Source organism: Papio anubis, chromosome 10, assembly GCF_008728515.1.
Source record: "Papio anubis isolate 15944 chromosome 10, Panubis1.0, whole genome shotgun sequence".
In the NCBI taxonomy this organism is placed as follows: Eukaryota; Metazoa; Chordata; class Mammalia; order Primates; family Cercopithecidae; genus Papio; species Papio anubis.
Window position 1 is genome coordinate 85,079,524 of NC_044985.1, and position 14,507 is coordinate 85,094,030.

Here is a 14,507-nt window from a genome sequence, read left to right on the forward strand (position 1 = left end):
GTCTTTCCAAGTGCATGGGATCTGTGTGGGGCTCACAGCCACCTGCTTCTCCCCACTCCGCACAAACTCTTCTGTGCGGCAAATGCAGCAACACTGCCTTTTGGAACATTAACCCAGTGGCCTGAGAACCACTCCTGCCCCTTGACACCCACAGGGGCTGCTGCTTGCCCTGCACAGGGAGACTCAGAGCACAAACCCACCTGAACCAACCCTCATCTGGCTTTGCCCTGTCACCTGCCCTGATAGTTTAACACAAAGGACAGAAACTCTTGGGAGCTTTATAGCCCCACTCATTGCCTGAGAAACCAGAGTAACCCCTCTGGACAACATAAAGCAAGCAAAAATCCTATTGCTACTATTGCAGCTGGTTCTCTTTTGCAAGCCATTATAGCATCTCCTGGTAGAATAACAATGTGCCCAGGAAGAAGATGGCTGTGTAATCTCAGCTATCACCACTGCCTGCACCACTCTGGCTAACCAGGAGGTCCTGAGTTTGTCCACAGGACCAGTTCATTACTACTAAAACCAGTGTTCGAGAAAGCCAGCACACTAAGGCTATCAATAACCAAGGACTCTCACAGAGTCTATTACCCTGCCACACCCATTAGAGCTGGTGCTGCTACCCACTGTTGGGAGACTTGAGGAGAGGTTACATCACTGGATCCCTTGCAGATATTCCCTAGCACCAGCTCAGAGTGTGGTACCTTCACTGGGCAGCTAGATCCAGAGACCCTGTTCCCTTAGGAGTGGGATCCCCCTGATCCTAGGGGAACAGGGAGTGCACCCCATCAAGAGAACACCCTGTGGGACAAAATAATCCAGATAGCAGGACTTGAGAACCAGATCTTTCTACTGGTGGGAAGTTTTCTTCAGCTGAGCTGGGCTTAGCAGGAAAAGTCTTCAGCTCTAACCCAACAGACAGACAACCCTGGTGTGTGTGAAGGGTTCTGGAGAAGGGGATATATCTCCCCAACCCATTGTCTACCACTGCAGGCACAGTTGGGGCTTCTCCCATAGGAGCTCAGTGTGAGTGCCACTATAGACAGCCTTTCTGGAAGACATCAGGGTGACTGCATCCCCATAGGAGAGGCACCCTCCAGGTTCAGGCTTGTATGAGAGACGGTCACAATTTCTCTCTATTTGGAACATCAAAATTCCTGCATGATGAAAAGAGGTGCCTACCTGATTGGAAAAGCTGAGCACTGAAACAGGAGTGTTTCTGAGAGGGAGAACTTTCCTGCTAACCTGGCAGGGGAGCTGAGGTGGCTCCAATCCTCACTCCCAGTAAGACCTCAGTGCAACTCACTCCTCCAGCTACCTCTGTCAAGGCTGAGACCTCTGCCCATCATTGGGTATTGCATTTACCCACGTGCTTTAGCCACAGCTGATTCCTACCCAGGGACACCTCCCCTACCGGCCTGAAGCTGGAACCATCAAACTAGCAAATAAAATACTGGAGAAAAGTTCGGGCGCAGTGGCTCATGCCTGTAATCCTAACACTTTGGGAGGCTGAGGCGGGTGGATCACTTGAGGTCAAGGGTTCGAGACCAGCCTGGCCAACATGGTGAAACCCTGTCTCTACTAAAAATACAAAAATTAGCTGGGTGTGGTGGTGGGTGCCTATAATCCCAGCTACTCGGGAGGCTGAGGCACAAGAATTGCTTGAACCCAGGAGGCAGAGATTGCAGTGAGATCATGTCATTGCACTCTAGTCTGGGCGACAGAGTGAGACTCAGCCTCAAAAACAAAAAACAAACAAACAAACAAAAAACTGTCAAAAATAAATAAATGAAGTGCATGCCATGGGGGAATGAGATAAACTTTAAGACACCTCTATCATTATAGCCCCATAGGAGACAGTGATCTTGCTAATATACCAGGCACAATGCTACTACAACCAGCATCTGAGAAAGCCACACGTAAAAACTCTCTCTAACCAAGGAAATATTATAGAGTCTTCACCCCCGAAAGCACCAAGAACCAAATTAGGCATTAATATGATAAACATTAAAGTCACATCCTTAAGTGGAAAAAAGAAATTGAAAAACAAACAAAAAAAGAAACACAGTCAAATCAAACATAAATTCAAGGATAATTAGAAGACATAATCTACCCAAATGAGGAGGAACCAGAAAGGTAACTCTGGTAATATGACAAAACAAGGTTCTATAACACCCCTAAAAGATAACACTAGCTCTCCAGCAATGGATCCAAAGCAAGATGAACTCTTTAAAATACCAGATAAAGAATTCAGAAGATCAATTATTAAGCTACTCAAGGAGATTTCAGAGAAAGGTGAAAACTATTATAAAGATTTTAAAAAGTGGTTCAGGATATGAATGAAAATTTTTCTAGAGAGATAGATATTAGTAAGAAAAATCAATAAGAATTTCTGGAAATGAAAGACACATTTAGGGAATTACAAAATGCAGTAGAAAGCTTTAACAATAGACTAGAACAAGTAGAAGAAATAATTTCAGAGCTTGAAGACAAGGTTTTTAAATTAACCCAATCAGAAAAAAATAAAGAAAAAAGAATCAAAAGAAATGAACAAAGTCTCTAAGAAATATGGGATTATGTTAAACAGCCAAACCTAAGAATAATTGGTGTTCCAGAGGGAGAAGAGAAAATAATAAGTCTGGAAAACTTTTGTGAGGGAATAATTGAGGAAAACCTTCTGGCCTGGCTAGAGATCTAGAAATCCAAATCCAAGAAGCTCAAAGAACTCCTGGGAAATTAATTGCAAAAAGATCTTCACTAAGGCATATAGTCATCAGGCTCTCTAAAGTCAACGTGAAGGAAATAATTCTAAGAGCAGCAAGACAAAAGCATCAGGTAAGCTATAAAGGAAAAGCTATCAGAACAACAGCAGACTTCTCAGCAGAAACCTTACAAGCCAGAAGGTATCAGGGTCTTATCTTCAATCTCCTTAAACAGAAAAACTGTCAGTCAAGAATTTTGTATCCTGTAAAACTAGGTTTTATAATGAAGGAGAAATAAAATCATTTTCAGATAAACAAATGCTGAGGGAATTTGTCACTAGCAAACCAACACTACGAGAAATGCTACCAGCCTGGCCACATGGCGAAATCCTGTCTCTACTAAAAAATACAAAAAAAAAAAAAACCTCGGGAGGCTGAGGCATGAAAATCTCTTTAACCCAGGGGGCAGAGGTTGCAGTGAGCCAAGATTGCACCATTGCACTCCAGCCTGGGCAACAGAGCCAGACTCTGTCAGAAAAAAAAGAAAAGAAAAGAAAAGAAAAGAAAAGAAAAGAAAAAGAAAGAGAGAGAGAGAGAGAGAAAGAAAGAAAGAAAGAAAGAAAGAAAGAAAGAAAGAAAGAAAGAAAGAAAGGAGGGAGGGAGGGAGGGAGGGAAGGAAAGGAAAGGAAAGGAAAGGAAGGTAGGCAGGCTAAAAGGAGTTTTAAACATTGAAACAAAAGCCCAATATGCACCAAAATAGAACCTCTTGAAAGCTTAAAACTCATAAAGTCTATAAAACAATAAAGGAATGAAAAAAGAAAAATCATATACATAACAATTAACATGATGAAGAGAACAGTACTTCACATCTCAATATTAATTTTGAATGTAAATGGCCTAAGTGCTCCACTTAAAAAATACAGTATGGCGTGGCTCACGCCTGTAATCTCAGCACTTTGGAAGGTCGAGGTGGGCAGATCACAAGGTCAGGAGATCAAGACCACGGTGAAACCCCATCTCTACTAAAATACAAAAAAATTAGCTGGGCGCGGTGGCAGGCACCTGCAGTCCCAGCTACTTGGGAGGCTGAGGCAGGAGAATGGCGTGAACCTGAGAGGTGGAGTTTGCAGTGAGCTAAGATGGTGCCACTGCACTCCAGCCTGGGCAACGGAGTGAGACTCTGTCTCAAAAAAAAAAAAAAAAAAAATACAGAATGGCAAAATGGGTAACAAAAATCACAATCCAAATATCTGCTGTCTTCAAGAGACTCACCTAACATGAAAGGATTCAAATAAACTCAAGGTAAAAGGGTGGAAAAAGATATTCCATGCAAATGGACACCAAAAGCAAGCAGGAGTAGTTATTCTTATATCAGACAAAACAAACTTCAAAGCAACAACCGTAAAACAAAACAAAGTCAGTCAATATAATGATAAAAGGATCAATCCAACAAGAAGGTATTACAATCCTAAATTTACATGCATCTAACACTGGAGCTTGCAGATTCATAAAACAGTTACTATTAGACCTAAGAAATGAGATAGACTGCAACACGGTAATGGTAGAGTACTTTAATGTACCACTGACAGCACTAGACAAATCTTTGAGACAGAAAGTCAACAGAGAAATAATGGACTTAAATAACATGCTAGAACAAATGGATATAACAGCTATTTACAGAACATTCTACCCAAGAACTATAGAATATATATTCTTCTCATCAGCACATAGAACAGTCTCTAAGATAGGCCATATGATAGGTCACAAAACAAGTCTCAATAAATTTTTAAAAATTGAAATCATATGAAGTATCTTCTCAGGTCATGGCAGAATAAAATTAAAAATCAACTTCAAAGGGATTCTTCAAAACTATACAGATACATGGAAATAAAATAATCTGTTCCTGAATGTTATCTGGGGTAAACAATGAAATCAAGATGGAAATTTTTTAAAAATTTTGAATTGAATTTTAATGACACAAGTTATCAAAACCTTTGGGATAGGTGGGGTGCGGTGGCTCACACCTGTAATTCTAGCACTTTGGGAGGCCAAACGGGGATCACTTGAGACCAGGAGTTTGAAACAAGCCTGGCCAACATGGTGAAACTCCATCCTTACTAAAAATACAAAAAATAGCTGGATGTGGTAGTATGTGCCTGTAGTCTCAGTCTCAGCTACTTGGGAGGCTGAGGCACTAAAATTACTTGAACCTGGGAGGCAGAGTTGCAGTGAGCCAAGATGGTGCCACTGCACTCCAGCGTGGTTGACAGAGTGAGGCTCTGTCTCAAAACTAAAAACTGAAAAAACCTCTGGGATACAGCAAAAACAGTATTAGGAAAGTTTATAGTGCTAAACGCCTGCATCAAAAAGTCTGAAAGAGCACAAATTGACAACTTAATGTCACACTGCAAGGAACTCGAGAAACAAACAAACAAACAAACAAAAACAAAACTAAGCCCTAAAATAGAAGAAGAAAGGAAATAACAAAGATCAGAGCAGCACTAACTGAAATTCAAACAAAAAATACAAAGATCAATGAAACAAAAAGCTGGTTCTTTGAAAAAATAAAATAGATAGACTAAATTAGCCAAGATAAGAAGAAAACATTAACCAAATAAAGAGGGGAGAGAAGATGTAAATAAGCACAATTAGAAATGAAATTGGAGACAACCCACAGAACCACAGAAATACAAAAGATCACTTGAGGCTACTATGAACACCTTTTTGCATACAAACTAGAAAATCTACAGGAAATAGACAAATTCCTGGAAAGTTACAACTCTCCTGTATTAAACCAGGAAGAAACAGAAACCCTGGACAGATGAATACAAGCAGTGAGATTGAATCAGTAATTTAAAAATTGCCAACAACAACAACAACAACAACAACAACAACAACAACAAAAGCCCAGGACTAGATAGATTCACAGCTGAATTCCACCAGATGTTCAAAGAATTGGTACCAATCCTACCGAAACGATTCCAAAAGATTGAGAAAGAGGGAATCCTCCCTAAATCATTCTATGCAGCCAGTATCACCCTGATACTCAAACCAGGAAAGGACACAACAAATAAAAAAACCTACACACCAATTTCACTGATGTTGAACATACATGCAAAAATTCTCAAGAAAATACTAGCTATCCAAACCCAATAGCACATCAAAAAGAAAATTCAAGAGGATTTTGTCCCAGGGATACAGGGATGGTTTAACATACACAAGTCAATAAATGTGATACATAAACAGAACTGAAAACAAAAAACATATGATCATCTCAATAGATTCAGAAAAAGCATTTAATAAAATCCAGCATCCTTTATAATTAAAACTCTCAACAATCTAGGCATAGAAGGAACCTACCTCAAAATAATAAAAGCCATATATGACAAACCCACAGCCAACATCATACTGAATGGAAAAAAGTTGAAAGCATTGCCCTTGAGAACTGGAACAAGACAAGATGTCCACTTTCACCACTCTCATTCAACATAGTTCTGGAAGTCCTAGCTAGAGCAATTAGAAAGGAGAAAGAAAAAGGGCATCCGAATTGGAAAACAGGAAGTCAAACTATTGCTGTTTGAAGATTATATAATTGTATACCTAGAAAATCCTAAAGACTCCTCCAAAGACTCTAAGATTTGATAAACGAATTCAGTAAAGTCTCAGCTTACAAAATCAGTGTACATATATTGGTAGCACTGCTATACATTAACAATGACCAAGCTGAGAATCAAGTAAGGAACTGATACCCTTTTACAACAGCTACAAAAAAAATAAAATACTTAGGAATGTACTTAACCAAAGAGGTGAAAGATCTCTACAAGGAGAACTATAAAACACAGCTGAAAGAAGTAATAGAGTATACAAACAAATGGAAATGCATTCCATGCTCATGGATTGGAAGAATCAATATTGTGAAAATGACCATACTGTCCAAAGAAATCTTGCATTACAGATCCAATGCAATTCCCATCAAAATACCAACATCATTTTTCACAGAATTAGAAAAACAAATTCTAAAATTCATATGGAATCAAAAAAGAGCCAGAATAGCCAAAGCAATACTAAGCAAAAAGAACAAATCTGGAGGCATCACATTATCAGACTTCAGATTATACTACAAGGCTATAGTTACCAAAACAGCATGGTACTGGTATGAAAGTAGGTACATAGGCCAAGGAAACAAAATAGAGAACCCAGAAATAAAGCCAAATATGTACAGCCACTTTATCTTTGACAAAGTAAACAAAAACATAAATTGGGGAATGATACTTTTTTAAATAAGTAGTGCTGGGAGAATGGGCAAGCCACATGTGGAAAAATGCAACTGGATCCATATTTCTCGCCTTATAGAAAAATCAACTCAAGATGAATCAAAGACTTAAATATAAGACCTGAAACTATAAAAATTCTAGAAGACATTAGAAAAACTCTTTTAGTTATTGGCTTAGGCAGATAATTCATGACTAAGACCCCAAAAGCAAATGCAACAAAACCAAAAATAAATAAATAGAACCTAATTAAACTAAAAAGCTTCTGTATAGCAAAAGAAATAATAAACAAACAACCCACAGAATGGGAGAAAATATTTGCAAACTATGCATCTGACAAAGGACTAGTTATCAAAATCTACAAGGAATTCAAACAAATCAGCAAGAAAAAAACAAATAATCCCATTAAAAATTGGCAAATGACATGAATAGATATTTCTCAAAAGAAGATATACAAATGGCCAACAAACATGAAAAAGTGCTCAACACCACTAATTGTCAGGGAAATGCAAATTAAAGCCACAATGAGATACCACCTTATTTCTGCAAGAATGGTCATTATTACAAAGTAAAAAAGAAATGTATTTTGGTGTGGATGTGGGGAAAAGGGAACACTTATATACTGCTGGTGGGAATGTAAATTAGTACAACTTTTACGGAAAACAGTATGGAGATTTCTTAAAGAGCTGAAAGTAGATTTAACATTCAATCCAGCAATCCCACTACTGGATCTCTATCGAAAGGAAAATGAGTCATTACATGAAAAAGACACTTGCACATGTATGTTTATAGCAGCACAATTCACAGTTGAAAGATATGGAACCAACCTAAGCGCCCATTGACTAATGAGTGGTTAAATAAAACGCAGCATATACACATCATAGACTGCTACTCAGTCATTAAAAGGAATGAAATGTCTTTTGCAGCAACTTGGATGGAGTTGGAGGCCATTATTCTAAGCGAAGTAACACAGGAGTGGAAAACAAAAAACTGTATGATGTCACTTATAAGTGGGAGTTAAGCCATGACTATGCAAAGGCATATTCATTAATGAATTTTAGAGACTCAGAAGGGGGAGGTGGGAGAGCGGCTTGTGATTAAAAAAACCTACACATTAGGTACAATGTACACTACTCAGGTGATAGGTGCACTAAAGTCTCAGGAATCACCACTATATAATTCATCCAGGTAACAAAAAAACCATTTGTACCCCCACAGCTATTGAAAAAAACCTTTTTTTTAAACCCCAAAGTAAAAAAAAGTTGGAACAATTTTCTTTTCTTTTATATAATTTTTACATGTGTTAGCTTTAGGGTCAAATTTATTTCTTTTTTATTTATTTGTATATATTTTTTGAGATAGAGTCTTGCTCTGTTGCCCAGGCTGGAGTGCAGTGGCATGATCTCGGCTCACTGTAACCTCTGCCTCCCAGGTTCAAGCGATTCTCTGGCCCCATTTTCCTGAGTAGCTGGGATTACAGGTGTGTGCTACCATGCCTGACTAATTTTTGTATTTTTAGTAGAGACAGGGTTTTGCCATGTTGGCCAGGCTGGTCTCAAACTCCTAACCTCAGGTGATCTGCCTGCCTCAGCCTCCCAAAGTGCTGCGATTACAGGTGTGAGCCACAGTGCTTGGCCTATGGTCAAATTTAAATGAGCTGTTTTGAAATATAAACTTTGAATTTCTGAATAAAGATTTGATAAGTTAAAAATGGGCTGAAAACTTGTATTTTGAAATAAATTATAGAAATCCAGAATTCTAGAACTAAATCTACAGTTTTGCAATATTCTAAATGGAATTTCTTCTTTTTCATTTCTTTTTTTAATGTTATTTTAATTGAGTAAGATGTGCCCTTGTTCAGTATACATTTAATGTGTTTGACAAATGGATAGTTATGTAACTACCACTACATCATCTCCAGTAATCCCCTTCCATTTCTTTGTAGTCAACCCCTCCCCCAATCCCAGTCCAGCCCATGGTAAATACTAATCTGCTTTTTGTCCCTAAATTTTTACCTTTTCTAATCATGTACATATTTCTTGTCATAAATAGAATTTTATAGTGTGTAAAAAACAAAAGGACATGCAAGTGATCAGAAAACTTAAAAAATGCTTCATGTCACTAATCATCAGAGAAGTGCAAATCAAAAACCACAATGAGATACCAGCCCACACACATTAGAATGGTTGTTATTTAAAAAGTCAAAAAACAACAGATGCGGGTGAGGTTGGAGGAAAAAGGGAATGCTTATACACCATTGGTAGGAATGTAAATTAGTTTAGTCACGGTGGAAAACAGCTTTGAGATTCTCAAAGAACTTAAAACAGAACTACCATTTGACCCAGCAATCCCATTACTGGGTATATATCCAAAAGAAAATAAATTTTGCTACCAAAAAGACACCTTCACTTGTATGTTCATCACAGACAATTCACAATAGCAAAGACATAGAATCAACCTAGGTGCCCACCGACAGTGGACTGGCTAAACAAAATGTGGTACATACACCATGGAATACTATGCAGCCATAAAAAACAAAATCACGCCTTCATAGAAACATGGATGGCCCTAGAGGCTATTATCCTAAGCCAATTAACACAGGAACAGAAAACCAAATGTCACGTGTTCTCGTAGACACTGGGAGCTATTGGGAGATAACAAGAGAGGGAAGGGTTGAATAACTATTGGGTACTATGCTCACTACCTGGGTAATGAGATCATTCATATCCCAAACCTCAGCATCACACAATAACTTGTACATGTATCCCCTGAATCTAAAATAAAAGTTGACTTTTTTTTTTTAAAGTTCATTCCTTTTGACCAAGCACTCTACTTCTAAAATCAAAGATATTCAAAGTGGTATTATCTGTTACAGCAAGCAATTGGAAACAACTCAAATGCCCAATAATAGGGGAACAGTAAAATTTTAGAACCCAATGGCAATTTCATTATGATAATATCAAGTCATTATAAAGGAGGGAAAAGTTTCTTATATGCTTGATAAAGAAGACATAAAAATACATATAGATGTTATACAATATACAATATGATCTCAACTGCAGGTCCAACAAAGTACAAATATTAACAGGGGTTGTCTTTGGATGGTAATATTTCTTTTTGTTGTTATTGTTGGTTTTTGCAGTTCCATTAAAAAAATGAGAAGCTGTTACTTTTGTAATCACAAACATATTTTTCAGTAGTGCTCGTCAGGATTTGGGTGCCTGACTTGTCATGCATGGAAGCCATCGGGTTCATCCTCCCCCTGGGTGCAGCTAGTGCCACTTAGGTCCAAGGATGCTGGGAATCTCAGGACATTATTTTCTGGACAAGAGCTCTAGATTTATCCCAGTGTTAGCCAGGAATGAGCTTTGTTTCTCTTGTAATCCAACAGGGAGCTCTGTATCTCACCTGATATGTACGAAACATATTCTTCAAATACTTGTATTCTTTTCCCATCTCCTCTGGATAAAAGGAAAACAACAGGGTCATCTTTAGTCTTCTGATACGCACATTTTGAAATTCAAACGTGAGCTCTTCTGCACACTTTCCCCACCCCAAATTCATCACCAAGGTAGTAAAACCTTTGTGTGCCCCAGAAATCACCCTAGAAGCTTATTAGAAATGCCATTGCCTGGACCTTCATCCAGGATCATTCTCCCAGGTCCCAGCAGTACCTAGCTTCTCTTGGGCAGCCAACTTCTCCGCCTTCAAGGCTGTTTTGTAGTTGTTCTCCAACTCACTGAGTTCTGCTTCATGGGCCTCTTTAAGCTCCCTGTGGGACCCCAGAAGAAGGCCACAATCATTAGTAAAAAGAAGTCCAGAGCTGAGCTGTTACCCTGATCTGATCCTACCCTCCACCTTCCCACAGGAAGTGAAGTTCTCACTTTTTTATTTTTAAACAATTTTAAATCTTTTTTTTTTTTTGAGTCAGGGTCTCACTCAGTTGCCCAGAGTGAGTGTGGTGGCATGGTCACAGCTCACTGCAGCCTCAACCTCCCAGGCTCAAGTGATCTTCCCACCTCAGCCTCCCAAGTAGTTGGGAACACAGGCATGTGCCACCATGCCCACCTAATTTTTAAATTTTTTGTAGGGACAGGGTCTTGCTATGTTGTCCAGGCTGGTTTCGAAGTACTCCTGGACTCAAGCAATCCTCCTGTGTTGGACTCCCAAAGTGCTGGGATTACAGGCGTGAGCTACCATACTCAGCCTGGGGCCCTCACTTCCTGAAGCATTATCCTGGCATCTATCCAGAAAGGGTGAGGGGACCCTTTTCTACAACCATTGTTTTGAATGGAGCCAGCATGACCACAGATTGCTCTCTAATAGCACAATCTTGTCTATAGCTTGCTTGGGAAACTATGGGCTGCATTAGCACCCAGGATAATTTTAGAACCCAAATTCTCTCTAGCCTCCATCCCAGGAAGAGATGTTGGCAGTGTTTATGATGAGTGTTAAAATGAGTCCATATGAGCTATCAAGCTATTGATGAAAAGACATGGAGGAACCTTAAAAGCATATTACTAAGTGAAGGAAGCCAATTTAAAAAGGCTACATAGGGTATCATTCCAACTATATGACATTCTGAAAAAGGTCAAACTATGGAGACAGTAAAGAGATCACTGTTTACCGAGGTTAGGGGTAGGAGGTGGGATGAATAGGCAGAGTGCAGCAGATTTTTAGGGTAGTGAAACTATTCTGTATGACACTAGAATGGTGGATACATGTCATTACACATTTGTCCAAACTCATTGAATGTATAACACCAAGAGTGAGCTCTAATACCAGCTATGGACTTTGGGTGATAATGATGTGTCAATACAGGTTCATTGATTATAACAAATGTTACCACTTTTGGGGAGGGATATTGATAATGGGGGAAGCTGTGTGTGAGGGGGCAGTAAGCATATGGGAAATCTTTTATACTTTCCTCTCAATGTTGCTGTAAACCCAAACTACTCTAAAAAATAAAGTTTATAAATAAATGAATAAATACATAAAAGTTTACGGCTCAGCTAAGAGTGCTGCCTCTCCACCAGGATTTCTTTTTTTACTTGTAAATTGGTAACTTATAATTATATATATTTATGGGGTAAAAAGTGATGTTATGATTTATGAATACAATGTGGAATAATTAAACCAAACTAGTTAACATAACCATCATCACCTGAGATACTTACAAGTTTTTTCTTTTTTTTCTTTTTTTTGAGATGGAGTCTCTGGCTTTGTCCCTCAGGCTGGAGTACAATGGCGCAATATCGGCTCACTGCAACCTTTGCCTCCTGGGCTCAAGCGATTCTCCCACCTCAGCCTCCCGAGTAGCTGGGATTACAGGCACCCGCCATCATGTCTGACTAATTTTTATATTTTTGTAGAGATGGGTTTTCACCATGTTGGCCAGGCTGGTCTTGAACTGGTGACCTCAGGTGATCCACCCGCCTCGGCCTCCCAAAGTGCTGAGATTACAGGCATGAGCCACTGCGCCCAGCCTAAAAGTTTTTTCAATGAGAATATTTGAAATTTATTCTTAGCAATTTTGAAATGTCCAATACTCTGTTATTAACTATATTTACTACTCTCTGCAATAGATCTAAGAAAACCCCATATTTCCCCTGCCTAATTGAGATTTTGTACCCTTTGACCATCATCTCCCTATACCCCCCATCCCCTGGCCTCTTTAACCATTTTACTCTCTTTTTCTATGAGTTTGATTATTTCAGACCCCACATATAAGTGAGAACATGTGGTATTTGTCTTCCTGTGCCTGGTTTATTTTATGTAGCATAATGCTCTCCAGTTCCATCCAGGTTGTCACAAATGCCAGAATTTCCTTATTTTCAAAGGCTGAATAGTATTCCATTATATGTATATACCACATTTTCTTTATCCATTTATCAACTGATGGACACTTAAGTTGATTCCATAACTTAGATATTGTTAATAGTGCTGAATTGAACATGGGAATACAGACATATCAATAAACTGATTTCAAATATTTTGGGCAAGTACCCAGAAGTGGGATTGCTTGATCATATGGCATTTCTATTTTTAGTTTTTTGAGCAACCTCCATACAATTTTCCATAATGGCCATACTAATTTAAATCCCAATAACACTTTGTTAAGTGTTCCCTTTTTTCCACATCTTCAACACTTGTTATTTTTCATCTTCTTGATAATAGCTATTCTGACAGATGTGAGATAATAACACTATGGTTTTAATTTGCATTTCCCTAATGATTAGCAACATTGAGCATTTTTTCATGTCTGTTGGCCATTTGTATGTCTTCTTTTGAGAAACGTCTATTCAGGTCTCTTGCTCATTTTTTAATTGGATTTTTTGTTTTCTTGATATCAAATTGTTTGAGCTCCTTTTATATTTTGGATATTAATATCTTTTCAGACACATGGCTTTCAAATATTTTCTTCCAAACTGTAGGTTATCTCTGCACACTGTAAATTATTTCCTTTGCTGTGCAGAAATTTTTAGTTTGATGTAATCCCATTTGTCTATTTTTGCTTTTGTTGCCTGTGTTTTTGGGGTCAAATCAAAAAAATCATTGCCCAGATAAATGTAATAAAGTTTTTCCCCCTTTTTTTCCTAGTAGCTTTACAATTTCTATTCTTATTTTTAAGTCTTTAATCCATTTTGAGTTGATTTTTGTATATCATATGAGATAAGGGTCCAATTTCATTCTTCTGCATGCAGATGTCCAGTTTTCCCAACACCATTTATTAACAGACTATCCTTTTTCTATTGTGTATTCTTGTCACCTTTGCTGAAAATTAATTGACCTCACATACATGTGTGGGTTGGTTTCTGGGCTCTTTGTTTGGATTCATTGGTCAATGTGTTTATTTATTTTTGCCAGCACTATGCTATTTTAATTACCATAGCTTCATAGTATAGTTTGAAATCAGGTAGTGTAATGTCTCTAGCTTTGTTCTTTTGGCTCCTAATCACACTGCCTGCTGGGCTTTTGTGTGTGTGTGTGTGGTTCCATAAGAATTTTTAAATTGTTGTTTCTATTTCTATGAAACATGCCACTGGAATTTTGATAGAGATCGCATTGAATCTGTAGATCACTTTGGGTAGTGTGGGTATTTTAACAATATTAATTCTTCTGAATCATAAACTTGGGTTATCTTTCCATTTATTTGTGTTTTCTTTATTTCATCAGTGTTTCCTAGTCTTCAGTGTACAGGTCTTTTATCAACTTGGTTAAATTTATGCCTACTTTTTTTGTGTGTGTGTAGCTATTGTAAATAAGATTGTTCTCTAGATTTCCTTTTTGGACAATTTGTTGTTAGTATGTAGAAATACTACTGTTTTTTGTGTGTTGGTTTTGTACCCTGAAACTTTACTGTATTTCGCTATTAGTTCTAAGAGTTTATTGGTGAAGACTGTAGGGTTTTCTATATGTAAGATCATGTCAGCAAACAGTGGCAATTTCACTTCCTTCTCTCTTGTTTGGATGCCTTTTATTTCTTTTTCTTGCATAATTGCTCTTGCAAGGACTTCTAGTACTATGCTGAATA

The 14,507-nt window shown here is 38.2% G+C and overlaps 1 protein-coding gene across 5 annotated transcripts in view; it reads right to left on the reverse strand.

The window, feature by feature from the left end:
- The window catches only part of FLACC1 (flagellum associated containing coiled-coil domains 1), a 59,319-nt gene that overhangs the window by 22,451 nt on the left and 22,361 nt on the right, over positions 1-14,507 (reverse strand). For all 5 annotated transcript variants that reach the window (XM_009182776.4, XM_003907803.5, XM_017946780.3 and 2 more), the window contains exons 8-9: positions 10,648-10,745; positions 10,382-10,434 (exon numbers count right to left, since the gene is read on the reverse strand). In XM_009182776.4, the coding sequence (XP_009181040.1) occupies positions 10,382-10,434; positions 10,648-10,745 (151 nt within the window). The remainder of the gene's footprint in view (positions 1-10,381; positions 10,435-10,647; positions 10,746-14,507) is intronic.